The sequence below is a fragment of the Ursus arctos genome, unplaced genomic scaffold (genome assembly GCF_023065955.2).
Source record: "Ursus arctos isolate Adak ecotype North America unplaced genomic scaffold, UrsArc2.0 scaffold_4, whole genome shotgun sequence".
Classification (NCBI taxonomy): domain Eukaryota; kingdom Metazoa; phylum Chordata; class Mammalia; order Carnivora; family Ursidae; genus Ursus; species Ursus arctos.
The window spans coordinates 16,294,106-16,309,311 of record NW_026623056.1 but is presented as its reverse complement, the minus strand read 5'-3'; the positions used below and the strand labels follow the sequence as shown (position 1 = coordinate 16,309,311).

General features: G+C 39.8%; 1 protein-coding gene across 8 annotated transcripts in view; it reads right to left on the bottom strand.

The window, feature by feature from the left end:
- YEATS2 (YEATS domain containing 2) overlaps positions 1–15,206 on the bottom strand; it is a 105,603-nt gene that overhangs the window by 21,715 nt on the left and 68,682 nt on the right. For all 8 annotated transcript variants that reach the window (XM_026497688.4, XM_044383782.3, XM_044383792.3 and 5 more), the window contains exons 16-20: positions 10,307–10,565; positions 7,807–7,968; positions 6,197–6,396; positions 5,249–5,407; positions 1,188–1,364 (exon numbers count right to left, since the gene is read on the bottom strand). In XM_026497688.4, the coding sequence (XP_026353473.1) occupies positions 1,188–1,364; positions 5,249–5,407; positions 6,197–6,396; positions 7,807–7,968; positions 10,307–10,565 (957 nt within the window). The remainder of the gene's footprint in view (positions 1–1,187; positions 1,365–5,248; positions 5,408–6,196; positions 6,397–7,806; positions 7,969–10,306; positions 10,566–15,206) is intronic.

The window sequence follows — 15,206 nt, the reverse complement described above, 5'->3', positions numbered from 1 at the left end:
AGACCTACATATAAGAGCTAAAACTATAAAACTCTTAGAAGAAACTATTGGCTTAAATTTTGTGATTTTGGATTAGGCAATAGTTTCTTAGCTATGATATCAAAAGCATAAGCAATAAAAGAAAAATAAACGACTTCATCAAAATGAAAGTTTTGTGGTTTTCAAAGAGTACCACCGAGAAAGTGAACAGACGGCCCACAGAGTGGGAGAAAATTTTTGCAAATCTCAGGAGAGACTTGTATCTAGAGTATCTAAAGAACACTTAACTCAATACTAAAAAAGACAATAAATAACCCAACTAAGTAATGGGCAGAGGATCTGAAGAGACATTTCTCCCAAGAAGATACAGAAATGAACAATAAGTACATGAAAAGATGCTCAGTATCATCAGCTATCAGGGAAACGCAAAATCGAAACCAAAATGAGAAACCATTTCACACCCACTGGCATAGCTACAACAACAACCAACTGGACAAGAACAAGCATCAGCAAGATGTGAAAAAACCGAAGCCCTCATACTCTGCTGATCGGAGTCTAAAATGGTGCAGCTGTCTGGGAAAACTGTTTGTCAGTTCCTCAACACATGAAAGTTTATGATATGATCCAGGAATTCCTTTTTTATGTATACAGCCAAAAACCCAAAAACACAGGATTATACAAAATCCTGAACACAGATGTTCACAGCAGCATTATTCATTATAATCCAAAGGCAGAAACCATCCAAATATCTGTCAACTAATAAATGCATAAACAAAACGTGGTATGGCCACAAAATTGGATATTGACTATTCAGCTATAAAGAAGTACTGATACATGCTACAATCCAGATGAACCCTGAAAATATTAGAGGCCAGACACAACAAAGATCAGTGGTTGCCTAGTACTGGGGGGCGGGGGTGGGGGGTGGGGTGGAGGAGGGAACAGGTGATGACCGCTATTGGGTATGGAGTTTGCTTTAGGAGTGATTAAACATCCTAAAACAGATAGTGGTGATGACTGCACAACCTTGTGACTGTAATAAAAACCACAGAACTGTACACTTGAAAATGGAGAATTTCATGGCATGTGAACTGAATTTCAGATTTTAAAAAAAGGTAACTATGACCCACTGGTACACCTGCTAAAGATCTTATGCTTTTATTACTTTCATGTTTCATTACGATTTTCTACTGTCACCTTATCCTCACCGGCTGGGCAGGACCATTTGCTGAGAGGGCCACAGCTGGGGAAGTGGCGGTTGTGATAACCCCTCCTGCCACTCTCAGCATTGTGGTTCCAGGCTTTGAGAGTTGCGAGGTGGCTGGCACAGACTTCAATGTGCTATCAGATATTTTCATTAGCGATGCTTGTCCGCCAGGGGCTGCCTGCAGAAACAAAATGGGTTGAAGTAATAATGTTCCCCTGGTTCATAGGCACAATTTATTCCTTACCTACGCAGGGCCCAAGAATTAGAGCATATCCAAGAAAGTCTTGCTAATCAAAAACATAGGAGGTTTTTGTGCACCTTTCCAATAAGCTCTCAACTTTGACTTTTTACGTACAGATGTTCCTTTACCCCTAACGTAGAGCAAGTAAATGAATCCATTTGCAAGTCACCATTTGGCAGCAGTAACTTCAAAGATAACAGGTCGTGTGTTATCAAAATAATTGAGTCCAAAATGCTCTTAAATGCACATGTAATCTTTCAACATGAAAATCTAAATAAGATGGGCCAGACTTAAATGGGTACGTTAAGTGCTCTAGGCTAGTACCGGCTCAGCATTTTACTACCACTCAATAAATTTAGTACCCATTCAACAAATTACAGTCTTAGTGGGTTAAATCAAGGTTTAGCAAACTTATCCTGTAAATGGCATAAGTATTTACAGCAATGCAGGCCATATGGTCTTTGTTTCAACTCCTCAGCTCTATGATTATAGCATGAAATGGGTGTGGCTGTGTGCCAAAAAATTATTTATAAAAATAGGAAGCCTTGGGCATAGTGTGCGGACCGCTGGTCCAAACGATTGCTTAGTGCCCAAATTAATACACCCCACAAGCAGATACCATTCTTCACTCCCCGAGGACTTACTGTGTCAGGAATGGCGGAAAGCACTTTTACATACCTTAGGTCATTCAATCTTTTCATAAACTTTATAGGTAGATTTTAGTCTCATTTTACAGAGGAAGAGATTAAGCTCAGTAATTTTACCCGGGTCACACAGTAACTGGAGGGGCCATGATTAGAATCCAGAAGTAGGAGCCATGGCATAGTTTGCATTGGAGTCTGATGCAAATTAGAACCACAACGAGGTATCACTTCATACAAAAATGGCTAAAAATAAAAGACAGTCCTCCGTGTTGTGGAGGATGTAGGACAACTGGAACTCTCACATTATTTATGGGAGAGTCAAATGGTACAAGCACTTTGCAAACCATTTGTCAGTTTCTTATAAACTTTCTTACACACAGATACTTACCCTAGGACCTAGCTATCCTACCGTATAAAAGAGCGATACAAAAATATTCATAACAGAATGGCTCATAATCAAAACTGGAAATAATCCAAATGTCCACAAACAGAAGAATAAAAGTCATACAACAAAATCCTACTTAAGAATAAAAAAGAATAAACTACCGATACACATATGGATAAATCTCAAAAACACGTTGGAACAACAGAAGCTAGACATGAAAGACTATATACTATATAATTTTACTGACATGAAGTTCAAGAATAGACAGAGATTAGCTCATCTACGGTGACAGAAATAGGAAAATGATGACTGAAAGGGAAATGAGGGTATGTTTTAGAGTGATGGAAATGTTCTGTGTCTTGACTGGGACAGTGCTTGCATGAGTTTATACATTGGTCCACACTCATCGAACAGTACCCTTATGATCTGTGCATTGTTTTCTGTAAATAATACTTACTGAAAAGCAATGGTAATTGTTCTGCTGTGGCAGAACAGGGAGAACGCCACTATCCTGGCTGCAACCATAAGCAGGGAAGAAGAAATAAGCTAAGATTTTAAAGAACTGCCTGAAGAATTCTGGGGCCTCATATCTGTTTAAATACTAACTGCATCTGACCAAAGGGAAATTAGTACTCAAAGAAACCAAACACTACTAATATGAAAAGATCAATGATCAAGAAAAAAAAGAGAAGATGCGTAACTATCATAATCAAGAATGAAAGGGGGGGGCGCCTGGGTGGCTCAGTTGGTTAAGCATCTGACTCTTGATTTCAGCTCAGGTCATGATCTCAGGGTTGTGAGACCAAGCCCCACAGCAGGCCCCATGCTGGGGTGGAGCCTGCTTAAGATTCTCTCTCTCCCTCTGCCCCTCCCCACCAACTCCCAATCCCCACTCAGGCACTCTTGCTCTAAAAAGAAAAAAAAAAAAGAAAGAAAGAAAAAGAAAAGGGGGCCAAAGATTTAATAATTAAAAGGATAATAAAGGAAAATTATGAACAATTTTATTCTAGTAAATTCAACCACTTAGATGAAATGGACACACTCATTTAAAGAGACAACTTACCAAACCTCCCTCAAGATAAAACAAATAACCCGAATAGTTCTAGTAAATAAATTGAAACTGTAGTGAAAAATCTTCCCAATCAACAAGCTCCAGGCCATTATGACTTCACTGGTATATTCTAAACAGTTAAGGAAGAAACAATACCAATTCCACATAAAATTTTCACAAAAAAGTAAACAGGAGAGAAAAGTTTCCAACTCGTTTTAGGCCAGCATTACTGGTATCAAAAGCAGACAAGAATTACAAAGAAAACCACTGACCAATAATCCTTACAGAAATTCTAAACAAAATTTTATCAAATGAAACCCAACAATATATTAAAACAGGCTAACTTGTCAAAACCAAGTGGGTTTTCCAGAAGTACAGGGCTGGTTTAATAATTTAAAAAAAAATTATGTTTTTTAAGTAATCTCTGTGCCCAATGTGGGACTCAAACTCATAACCCTGAGATCAAGAGTCACATGCTCCACCAACTGAGCCAGCCGGGGACCCCTTGGCTTAACATTTTAAAAATTAATGTAATTCACCACATTAACAAAAAAAGAAAAACCAAATGATCTTCTCAATAAACACTTTAACTGGACAAAAATCCAATATCCACATTCCATGCTTTGAGAACTAGTGATTTACACACAGAGAAAAGGCACTGTTTTCTGATAAACGGTGTCATACTGCTACATCCTCTATACCTTGTCTGCTTCATTTGGTAAATTTCTGAGATCCGGCAACAGATTCTCCTGCAGGTGATTATGACATCCCTCACCCAGCTAAAAGTCCGTCGTTATTTTTGGCTCATACTAAAGAATGCGGTAGAAATGTGTACCGAATCCCTACAGCATTTACTTTTTATAGCTGGCCCTCGAACAACAGGGGTTTGAGCTACACAGGTCCACTTATATGTGGGTTTTTTTTTAATTGTTATTTTAAGTAGGCTCCATGCCCAATGTGGGGCTTGAACTCACAACCCTGATAATCAAGAGTCACACACTCCACTGACTGAGCCAGTCAGGTGCCCCGATGGGTTCTTTTGTTTTGTTTTTAAATAAATACAGTATAGTTCTGTAAATACTTCTTCTTCCTTATGATTTCTTATTAACATTTTCTTTTCTCTAGCTTACTTCATTGTCAGAATAGAGTATATGATACATACAATGTACGAAATGTGTGTTCATTGTTCATGTTCTTGGTAAGGCTCCTGTCAACGGTAGGCTATTGATAGTGGGGGAAGTCCAGTTATACGTGAAATTTTCCACTGCATGAGAGGCTGGCGCCCCTAACCCCCACACTGTTCAAGGGTCAACTGTACATGGATATGTGGCTGTCATCACATATTACACTATTCAGAATCTCCTATATGAAGCTCCTCCAGAGAAATTTTAGAATGAAGTATCAAGAAAATTTTGTTTCTTTCAAGGAAATATTATGTAGGTATTTTTTTTGCCTCTCACAAACAGTGTGAATTTCATAACTGATCATGCTTCCGATTTGCTTTGTCAAAAATTATTAATTATACAGGACATAACTGTTCGCATTATCTAAGAACTCTCTGGCCTTATCTTCTCATTCTACTTATAATTTTCCCAAATCTCAAGATTTTATTCTTATTTTTCTATACTACTTTATTGTTCATTTTCTCATGCAATCTAAATTTCTTTGTGGAAAGAGATAAGCTGTAAACGTTTAAATAAATCCCATCATCAGCCTGTATCTGGCATATGTGTGTATTTACCTGGGTAAACAAAGTGGTTTTCTGTCCGGAGATGACTTTTAATGTTTGTTGTCCTTGTGCAGAAGATGTGCTGACTCCTAGTGTTCCTTGGACCACTGACCCAGTAGTCAGCTGTTTTCCAGATGTCTGGGGTGATGGCTGACCAACTAAAAATGTGCCCTAAGTTAGAAACAAATAAAGACCTACTCAGTAATTTGTTAAATTCAAACGACTTGCCCTGACTCTTTAAATCACAAGGTCCCATGTAACAAGCTACAATGCCCCCCCTTCAATTCTGCAACTCAGCCAAAATAACTGAAGAGAACAGCTCTGCTCGTGGTGTCGCTATCAAGAGCTGCCCCCACTTCTGAGACTCGGCACAGCAGTTATGGAGCAGGCTGCTGGAAACTCAAGGACAACCTGGTCCTTAAATCTAAATTATTCAGAGTGGTAACTACCCATCCTTCTTAATACGAACATCTAGACCAAAATTCCACGACCTTCCTTAGGGAGGAGTCAAGACTCTGAAAGCAACAAGGGGAAAGAAGGTAGAAAGTTGTTCCTAACCATGAATCCAATCTCACTCCAAGTACCAAAACTTGATAGTAGCTCTCTGGGTACTCCCTTCTAAAAGAATTTTCAACGGCCTATTAATACTGCTCATTACCTCATCGATTCGGGAGGCAACAGCATAGCAAAAATCCTTCTTTGAGTCTGAAAGCTCTGGGTATACATCCAGATTCTAGGACGGCTTAGCAGAGAGATCTTGGAAACGTTACTTATGTCTTTCTGAATCTCTATGTCCCCTTCTCTCAAAACGAAACAAGCCCCAAATAATACAGATTTACAATGTGGCTGAAACGTTACTACTGACTCCTGATCCGAGATGTAAAGATAAATCTACTATAATTAAAGGCAGTTGTTAAATAATGAAAGAATTTGAAGGATACCAGTCACAAACGATCAGACCTGAGGAGTCTGCTTCAGGATGTAAGATGTGTAAGTCAGGTGCTGGGAGATCCCTCCAGGGCCGGCAGGGCTCTGAGTCCCTCCTGTTCCTGTTCCTCCTCCTCCTCCACCACCTCCACCTCCACCACCGCCACCGCCTCCACCGCCACCGCCGCTTCCACCGCCACTGCCGCCGCCCGCAGCTGAGCCGGACTGGAGGTCTGAAAATACAACGGAATGACAGCAACATCATCAGTAGTAGTAAGAGGCTTACTGGAGAACAGACGAGCCCAGAGGGACGTTTCCTTTACAGCAACAGTCCTTCCCTTTCCTATTTTCTCCCCCCTTTTTTATGGTAATATACCTATTCTGTGACAAGAGTAAGGAGAATGTCCTAGAATTAAGGACTGAAACTGATTTCCTTTCAACTGAAGGGCAGCTGACGAGGTCAGCTCTCTGTACAATGAAGAACTTAGCTTTAACAAGAGTCTGATTACTGACATTTTCTAACCAGTTGTTGACTAAAACATGCTCAGAGAAGGGCTTCTAAACATTCTGGCATCTCAGCCAATTTCAGTGACGCTGCTGGAATTTAGTGTAATTTTACAGTACCCTCTTTTCTGTCTCCCTCTGCCCTGGAAAAAACGTGTTTTTCTCATATTTATAATGACTCCAGAGCCCCATCCCCCCCCCCCTTTTAATTCAATTTTAAAGCCTTTGGACATTCTTTACTTCCCTTTTGGTGACATAATGTATATAAACTAAAACTTGGGTGGCAATCTGGGTGAATTATGGAATCCTTACGTTGCCCTTTTCTTATATATCTCACTTTTGTACACCACTGCTTAAGGAGGAGGGGAAAATGCTATGGTGAGAGAACAGAAATCACCCATTACAGTCAGTAAACAAAATGGTGACTAGCTTACACACTCTACGTTTGGCAAGGGCGGCTCATTTCTAGTGAACCTAATTGCTATACCAATCATACTTCTGATTCAGAAGGGAAAGAATTCCTTTTACCCTTTTCTTTCCAACACTATCCAGATTGTTTTTCTCTATATGTCAAAGCAAAAGTCTCTAAGTCTAGATAAACCACCTAATTTCCTTGGGGTTTTAAGGCTTATATACTAAGGTTGACCGTGTACTTTATTTCCATCTCCAAACCTGGCAAACTTCAGATGCACAACAGACGGCAGGCAGAGACACCTGAGTCCACTCCTACTCCTATCCTATCCCCTCCAAAATAAATGAACATGGGCTTCCAGCTACTGTCTCCCCAGGTATCCCCAGTTTTTAGATGCCACTGAACTCTTTCATTTATAGTTCACACGGACAGCTTTCTCCCAGCACAGCCTCAGTAGCCATCCCTCTCCAGTGTGATTTGATCCTAACCCCAAACTCTGAGTGGATAAACCCAAAATAAGAGTGTCACCTCCTATGACTATGATTACTTAAACCCACTTCTAGTTGAGTTATATGTATGTTTTAAATCCATGTGGGCAAATACTACCGTCATACCGCCACACGGAGCTAGGGAAGCACGTCCTGAAACAGGTAAGAGCTGTCCCTCACATGCGTGAGACGAACATAGCCAGAGACCCAAGAACCAAATGATTTAATGACAGACTGACTAGCATTGTTGGTAGCTCGCAGGATGGCTCCTTGAGGGATCAGCAACAGTTTCCCTTTTCCTGAAGGGTTCTTGCTGTTCGTTGTAAGGTAGAGTTTAGTGCCAGGAGGCAAATTTGCCAAGTTGGCCAAATTAGTGGCTGGTAGCTGCAATGTTGCCATTACTAAAATGGTACAGGGAAAAAAGGAAAAAAAAAAAAAGGAAAAACAGTAAGAAAAATTGGAATTGAGGGCAGTGCTATTGCTGAAATTAAAAACACAGAATAAAATACTTACTAAAAAAACACTAACAGTAAATTCCACAGTTTGTTTTCGTAGATACATAATACTTAAAAGGCTGATACTCTTAAATATCTTGCTCATTAAAAAACAATTTTTCATATTGGAAGAGCTTGCTATAAATTACAAAGGAGTTTATATTTGTACACCAATAGGACGACCATATGTCCCAGTGTGCCCAGAAGAGTTCCAGTTCATACCTATAAATCACTATAAACAGTGACTCTTTTTACTCTCAAAAGTACTATGGTTTAGACAATCAAAGAAATAATGAACTTATCTATGGATGAATACATATTTCCTTCCGAAATCTGTTTAAAGCCCCTTTAATCAAATTCTAGTCATGAATGAATCTACGGATTTGAAACAAGACTCCTAACCTCTCTCACTTTCTAAGAACTAAAGAAATGCCACAGTCGACAACAGGCATGTATGCTATGAAATGATCATTCACCTTTTTAAAGTCTCACCTATGTCAAAGGGCTTTCACCTATCCCTTAGAATTTACATCTCAACGCACACGTGACTCTTCAGTGAAAACTTACACATCAAAGTTTCTGCACTTACTCTGAATTCAAATCTCCATGAAACAAAGCCTACAGAACCGTGTGAGTCACCACAGGCAAAGGACTCTGAGAGCCTCCTACAGCCTGCTGCACGAGTCCTCTTCCTATGACCACTTTACTGTGCAAGCCTAGGGAAGCAAGAACCCCGGAAGCTGCCCCAGGACAGCAGGGACTGACATGAAAACTGAGTGCCAGCCCTCTCCACTCCTGCCACGACTCATCCCACCTCACACCCCTGTGCAGCTCAGCAAACCTCTCTGGTCAGTCACCAGCACCCGGAGCCCAGCACCACACTGCTCTGCGTTCCTGACCTGAACCCACCTCTCCTCAGCCCTTCCTCCTCCCGCAGCTCTTTCACCACACCCCCAAGGAATTCCTGCTCTGGTCATTACACCCTCTAGAACCTCAACCTGTTTGAACGTTCTCCCTTTTTGTGGTAATGAAACACTGAGTCCTCTGAAGATACAGGACTTCCCCAGTGGCCCCCTTAAGCTAAAAGCTGTTTTTTGAATCTTACCTCAGTGTCTGAGGGCCAGGACTAAGGGAGAAGTCTTTGTGCTCTCCAATGTGGCTTTCAGACCATGATCACCCCTCATTCCAGAAGAAAAAACCAGCTGGCTCCTGTGAGGCCCATGCTTGGCTCTACCACCTTACCCCTCACTTCTCTGCTTTCATTTACTGAACTCCTTCCCAATCACTTCCCCTCACTTGCTGAAGACTGACTCCTGACTCAGTCTTGCTCTAATGCCAACGATGGTCATCCTCAGTGACAGCACTGTAAGTGACTTGTTTAATTCTCCGGCTTCTCAGGCACTTCATTTTCTAAATTCCAAAGACCACTTCTTCCAACCCATCTGAAGCACTCACTTTTAACGCCACAAATGGACTTTGTCATCTCCAACAATTCCTCACCTCTGAAATCTTTACTCTGGACATCCACTACCTTCTTTTTCTTCTGAATCTATTTTATTTTTTATATAAAGTTGATTTGGTTATTCTTTCAATTTATTGTTTAGTTTTTACATTTTCTTTGTTAATTTTTTATTCAAGTGTAATTAACGTATAGCACGAGTAGCAGGTGTACGATACAACGATTCAGACATCCGCTACCTTCTCTCATTCTAACTCACTGCAACAATTCTTTAACCTCATCAAGACCTTCAGAAATTAGTAAACGCATCTAATGTCTTAGGTATATTTTTTCATGCCCTCACAAAACAACACGGCAAGGCCTCAAACACATGCAAGGTCTTAAACCTATTTGGTAGAGAATGCATTAGTCAAGTATCTCAAAATGCTGAATTTGTCAGCCATCACAAGAGTTTAAGTCTGAATACAACCCGAAGTAGAGATAAGGTCACATGAAAATTATCCTTCAGACCAGAGGGCAGTATCAAGAAATACCCTCTATTTGTATTACTCGTGCTAAAACACACACACACACACACACACACACGCACACGCACACCCCTTAAAGTAAACTACTTACAGACTTCTATGTAAAATGTTACCTGAAAAAGATTAACAGGTTTTTATATACTCGCTAGAGCATCAATCTAATAGGTTTTCTCAGAACGAAATACCAAATAAAATCACTAGCAAAGAACAGTCTAGAAAGAGCTGCTGCTGAAAGGGCCCCCAAATAGTTATCAGTTACCTGAACCCTGGGATCCAGTCTTCTGAGGGCCGGCAGCAGCGACCTGAGCCTTGGTTAAGGCTTGCACCGGCTGGGCAACAATGGTTCCTCCACCTCCGCTCACAATTGCTTTGGCAACTCCTTGGGTCACAACTTGCTTTGGACCAACTGCTTTGGCAACAGAAGAGCTGGCCTTGGCCACAAGGATTTGGCCACCACTGATTGCCACAGCCTGTTTCACTGTTGAAGGTAAAGTAGACCCAACTGGCACCCCAACAACCTGTTGAAAACAGAAGAATCCACGAGTGCTTCTTCTCAGTCCTTTCAAGGGCTCTTAGAACAGAAGAGTCACTCTGTTCTAGCAAAGATCAAACCAAAGCCCTAGGTATAACGCATGGAGTCTAACTTAACTGCCTAGGAATGCTACCCAGGATAGATGTGAACAACAGTATTTCTTAATTCTGGATATTATTACAACAAAAGGCTATAGTTTTTGTCTTAACCCCAGCTACTATCTAAACTTATTTTATGTGTTTTTTTTAAATAAAAAACTTAGAAAATACAGAAATACAAAGAAAAAATTCTACTTATCCAGAAATTACCTCTTATTCTTTAGTTTTATCTTTTTTTTTTTAAGTGAACTCCAGCCCCAAGGTGGGGCTTGAATTCACGACCCCAAGATCAAGAGTTGCATGCTCCACCCAACTGGCACCCCCAGAAATAACCTCTTAATATTTTTAATATGTTTGCTTCCAATTCTTTTTAAGACATTTTAAAACACAGATTAGGATCGCATGTACAGTTTTATAACTTTTAAATTTAGCATCATATTACAAGCATTTCCAATATTATTATTTTTCAAAGACATTTTTAGATGGCCAAATATATTAGAACAGATATACCATTATCTATGCAAACATTTCACCACTGTGTGGCTACCCAGGTCATTTTAAGCTTCACATTAAGAAAAACTGCAATACTCCTGGGTAGCTCAGTCGGTTAAGTGTCTGCCTTCAGCTCAGGTCACAATCTCAGGTCCTGGGATCAAGCCCCACACAGGGCTCCCTGCTTCTCCCTCTCCCTCTGCCCCTCTTCCCTGTTTGTGCATGCTCTCTCTCAAATAGATAAAAATCTTTAAAAAAAAAAAAAAACTGCAAAAAACATTCCCATATATGAACTAGAAACTCCACTACATACTTTCAAAGATCCCCTCTTTCAGTGACCACTCCAATATTATCCCCATCTGAAATGCCTATTTCTTCATCTCTGAAACTCCTAACGATTCACATCATTTATTACGTAGTGTAATAAATGAACTACTTCTAACTGATTTTTAAGAAAAGTTATCTTTTTCTATATACTTCTAAATTTTCCTTTCCTTAAAGGCAAACATTTGGTTAAAAAAGAAGTCTAGGGGCGCCTGGGTGGCTCAGACGGTTAAGCAGCCGACCCTTGATTTTGGCTGGGGTCACGATCTCAGGGTCATGGGTGCAGGCTGCGTGGGGCTCTGCGCTCAGCTGCAAGTCTGCTTCTCTCCCTCTGCTCCTCCCCCACCAGGTGCACGCACGCACTCTCTCTCTAAAATAAATCAACAAATCTTTAAAAAAAACGGGCGTGAGGGAGGCACCTGGGTGGCTCAGTCGGTTAAGTATCTGCCTTCAGCTCAGATCATGATCCCATGGTCCTGGGATTGAGTCCCACGTCAGGTTCCCCGCTCAGCAGGGAGTCTGCTTCTCCCTCTGACCCTCTTTGCCCTCTGGTGCTCTCGCTTTCTTTCACTCTCTCAAAGAAATACAATTTTTATTTTAAAAAAATATTTTAAAAAAAATACCCCAATATCCAGATTACTCAAGTTGGAAATATCTGGTTCTGAAGATATTATAAAGTGAACTCTTTCAAGTAAGAAAATACTATAGAACTCTTTTAAAAGTCAATAGTAGGATGTTAAATTAGAAGAAACAAATTAATTAACGGCAAATTGGGGCAGTGTTTCCCACTTCTCAGTTATTTCATAAAATAGAAACTCTCACTAGAAACTAGATGAAAAGACTTTTATAAGATTAAAAGAACACCAAAAGATCTACCTTCTAAAAGTGAAAATGATAAAGTATCAGCGCTTTTCACCCATCAGACTGAAGACAAAAATTTAAAAGTCTGATAACACCAAGAAGTGGCTGGAAGGTATGGGGAAACAGGAACATTTGTTCACTGCTAAAGAAAATTAAATTTGTATAGCCACTCCAGAGAGGTAATGGCGTACCTACTAAAATTGAAAATTCACATATCACATGTTATAACAATTCCTCTTTTAGAAACCTATCCTAGAGAAATCTGAGACATGTGCTCAAGGGAACATATACAGAATGTCCAAGGTTGCACTATTTATAATTACAAAAAACTGTCTACAAACTTAATGCCTATAACATGTAACAACATGCTTACTGTCTACAGGTAGAGGAATGGATAAACAACGGTACGAGACAGTGGAATAGCACACATCTGTAAAAAATGAATGAACCAGAACTACATACATCAGCAACAACAAAACAAATACTGAAAGGGGAGCTGCAAAAAAATATGAGTATAAATATCTTTTATGTAAATCTTCAAAACACACAACATTACATGTTGTTTATGGCTACGGATTTATGCAATAAAAGTATGACCTGGAAAGCTACACATCCAAATTCATAATAGTGTTGCTTTCGGGAAGAACAAAGTGGACTTCAACTCTGTCATGTTTTTCTTTGGGGAAAATACGAGATGAAATAAATAGGAACATGTTAATTTTGGGTGGAGAATATATGGGCATGGATTATATTATTCTCTGTATTTTACTTTAGAATCTCTCTAAATTAAAAATGATAAGATTAATAAATAATAATAGGATTACCTAAGAAGAAGAACAAAATGATAAACCATATGCAACTGATAAATGGAACTTTTAAGTTAAATAATTACTAAATCATACACGGTTTCTTTTCAAAGAATGTAAATACGGTAAAACACACTTGCCGTGTGCTTGGACACTACGGCTGATATAAAGAAAACAGTCCCCTAACCAACGGTTATAAACCACAGTGTAACACACAAGACAGAGTGCAGCATTTTATAAGCAGTCAGACTTGGTTTCCCAGTTTTGTTCCACTAGTTAATACCTGGATAAGTTATCTAATGTTTCTGAGCTTTAGACTTAGACACCTCATCTACAAAATACGGATACTATTTATCTCATAAGACAGGATGTACACAGTAAATGACAGTTGCTGCTACCCACGATACTTGTTATTATTAACCAAATAATAGTCATCTATGAGGCCACACGGAGACTCAAAGGATGGAACGCGCCAAATGGATCCATGGCCGGCTAGGGCATAGGACCTTCATGTAAATCCTACATTCATTTAGTCAAAGAGAAATAAGTCTGTAACATCTGGTATCTGCTTTAAAATACCCTAGGAAGAGAAATAAGATTAGCAAAAGCTGATAATCATTGAAACTGTGTAATGGGCATAAAGGATTCATTATAATAGCCTCTTCACTTTTATGTAAGTTTAAGGAAGGAGGGAAAGAAAGAAGAAAAAAAGAACCAATGGGAGAAAAAGCAAGTTAACTTAGAATGGAAAAGAAATCCTCCCACCTCCTGGCTTGGTTAAAACAATCCCTTCAGATGATCCAAATCTCTATTTTGACTGTATGAGCCTTATTCTGCAGGCGACATGGAGTGCTGCCGTGGCCACAGAGCTAGGCACAGTCACCCACCTCCACAGATGTGGAGGTAGAGAAACTCTCATTATTAATCAAGAACTTTGCCCTGCATCAGGCTCCCTGCTGGCTGTGGAGCCTACTTAAGATTCTCTCTCTCCCTGTCCCTCTGTCCCTCCCGAACCCCCTGCTCTCTCTCTCTCCCTCTCGTAAAACAAATAAACAAAAAAACTTTTCTATGTGTTTATGGAAAAAAGGTTTCTTAATGTAGAAAAACATTTTTTGGGTAATGGCAGAAAGTGCCAGTTGAACCCTGATATGCATTCTTGTTTTCTCTCTCATGGTAACAGAGCCCCCAGTTTCCAGCTAGGGACATGGCCACATAGAACATTTGCCAGCCTAGTGTCAGCGGTCATCTCACTTCCGGCTAAAAGGATAGGAAGAGAAGTGATGAGTGCAACTTTTGGGTTATGCCTCCCCACAACCCCTTTTTTCTTCCTGCTGGCCAGAAATGTGAACATGGTGGCATGAGATGAAATGGCTATCATAGCCCACAAGCTGAGAACCAAATTTTGAGAATGGCAGAGCAAAAGGTAACAGTCTAGATTCTTGATGACTGTGGAGCCAACATACAAGAACTGCCTACTGGTCTTTTATATGTGAGAAAAAACCTTATTTAAGCTTTTTGGGTTTTGGATTTCTCTATTATGGTAGTCAAACTTTTTTCCTAAGACAACAGTCTTCACATTTCCTAAATATATCAAACTTAATAATTCACTGCATAAACTAAATTATACAATTTATTTTCATGTTCCTAAGCCAACAAAGAAAGCAAAAAATCTTAAAGGAAAATACATACAGATTGGACCTATTTTCTTTTCTGAAATTTCATGCACCTTAACTTGCTTTTTCCACCTTGTACCAGCCTCTATCCTCACTCCACTGCTTCAAAATCTCCAGAATATGACATACTTAATCTCTCCGAAAGCTAAATAAGGTGTGGTAACCCAAGTTGGCCACAGGAGGGCAGTTTTTATTAGCAAAGCTTATCCAGTAGAGCATACCACTCATAAGATTAACCCCCGCCTCCTCTGTTTGAAAAAAGGGAGAATGAGGAAGTCTGGCATTCTCCTGGGGAAAATCCTACGCACAGCTGTCTATGGACATCATAAGGAAGACTCTTAAGTAGGACACTACAACCCCAAATTAGTTTTTC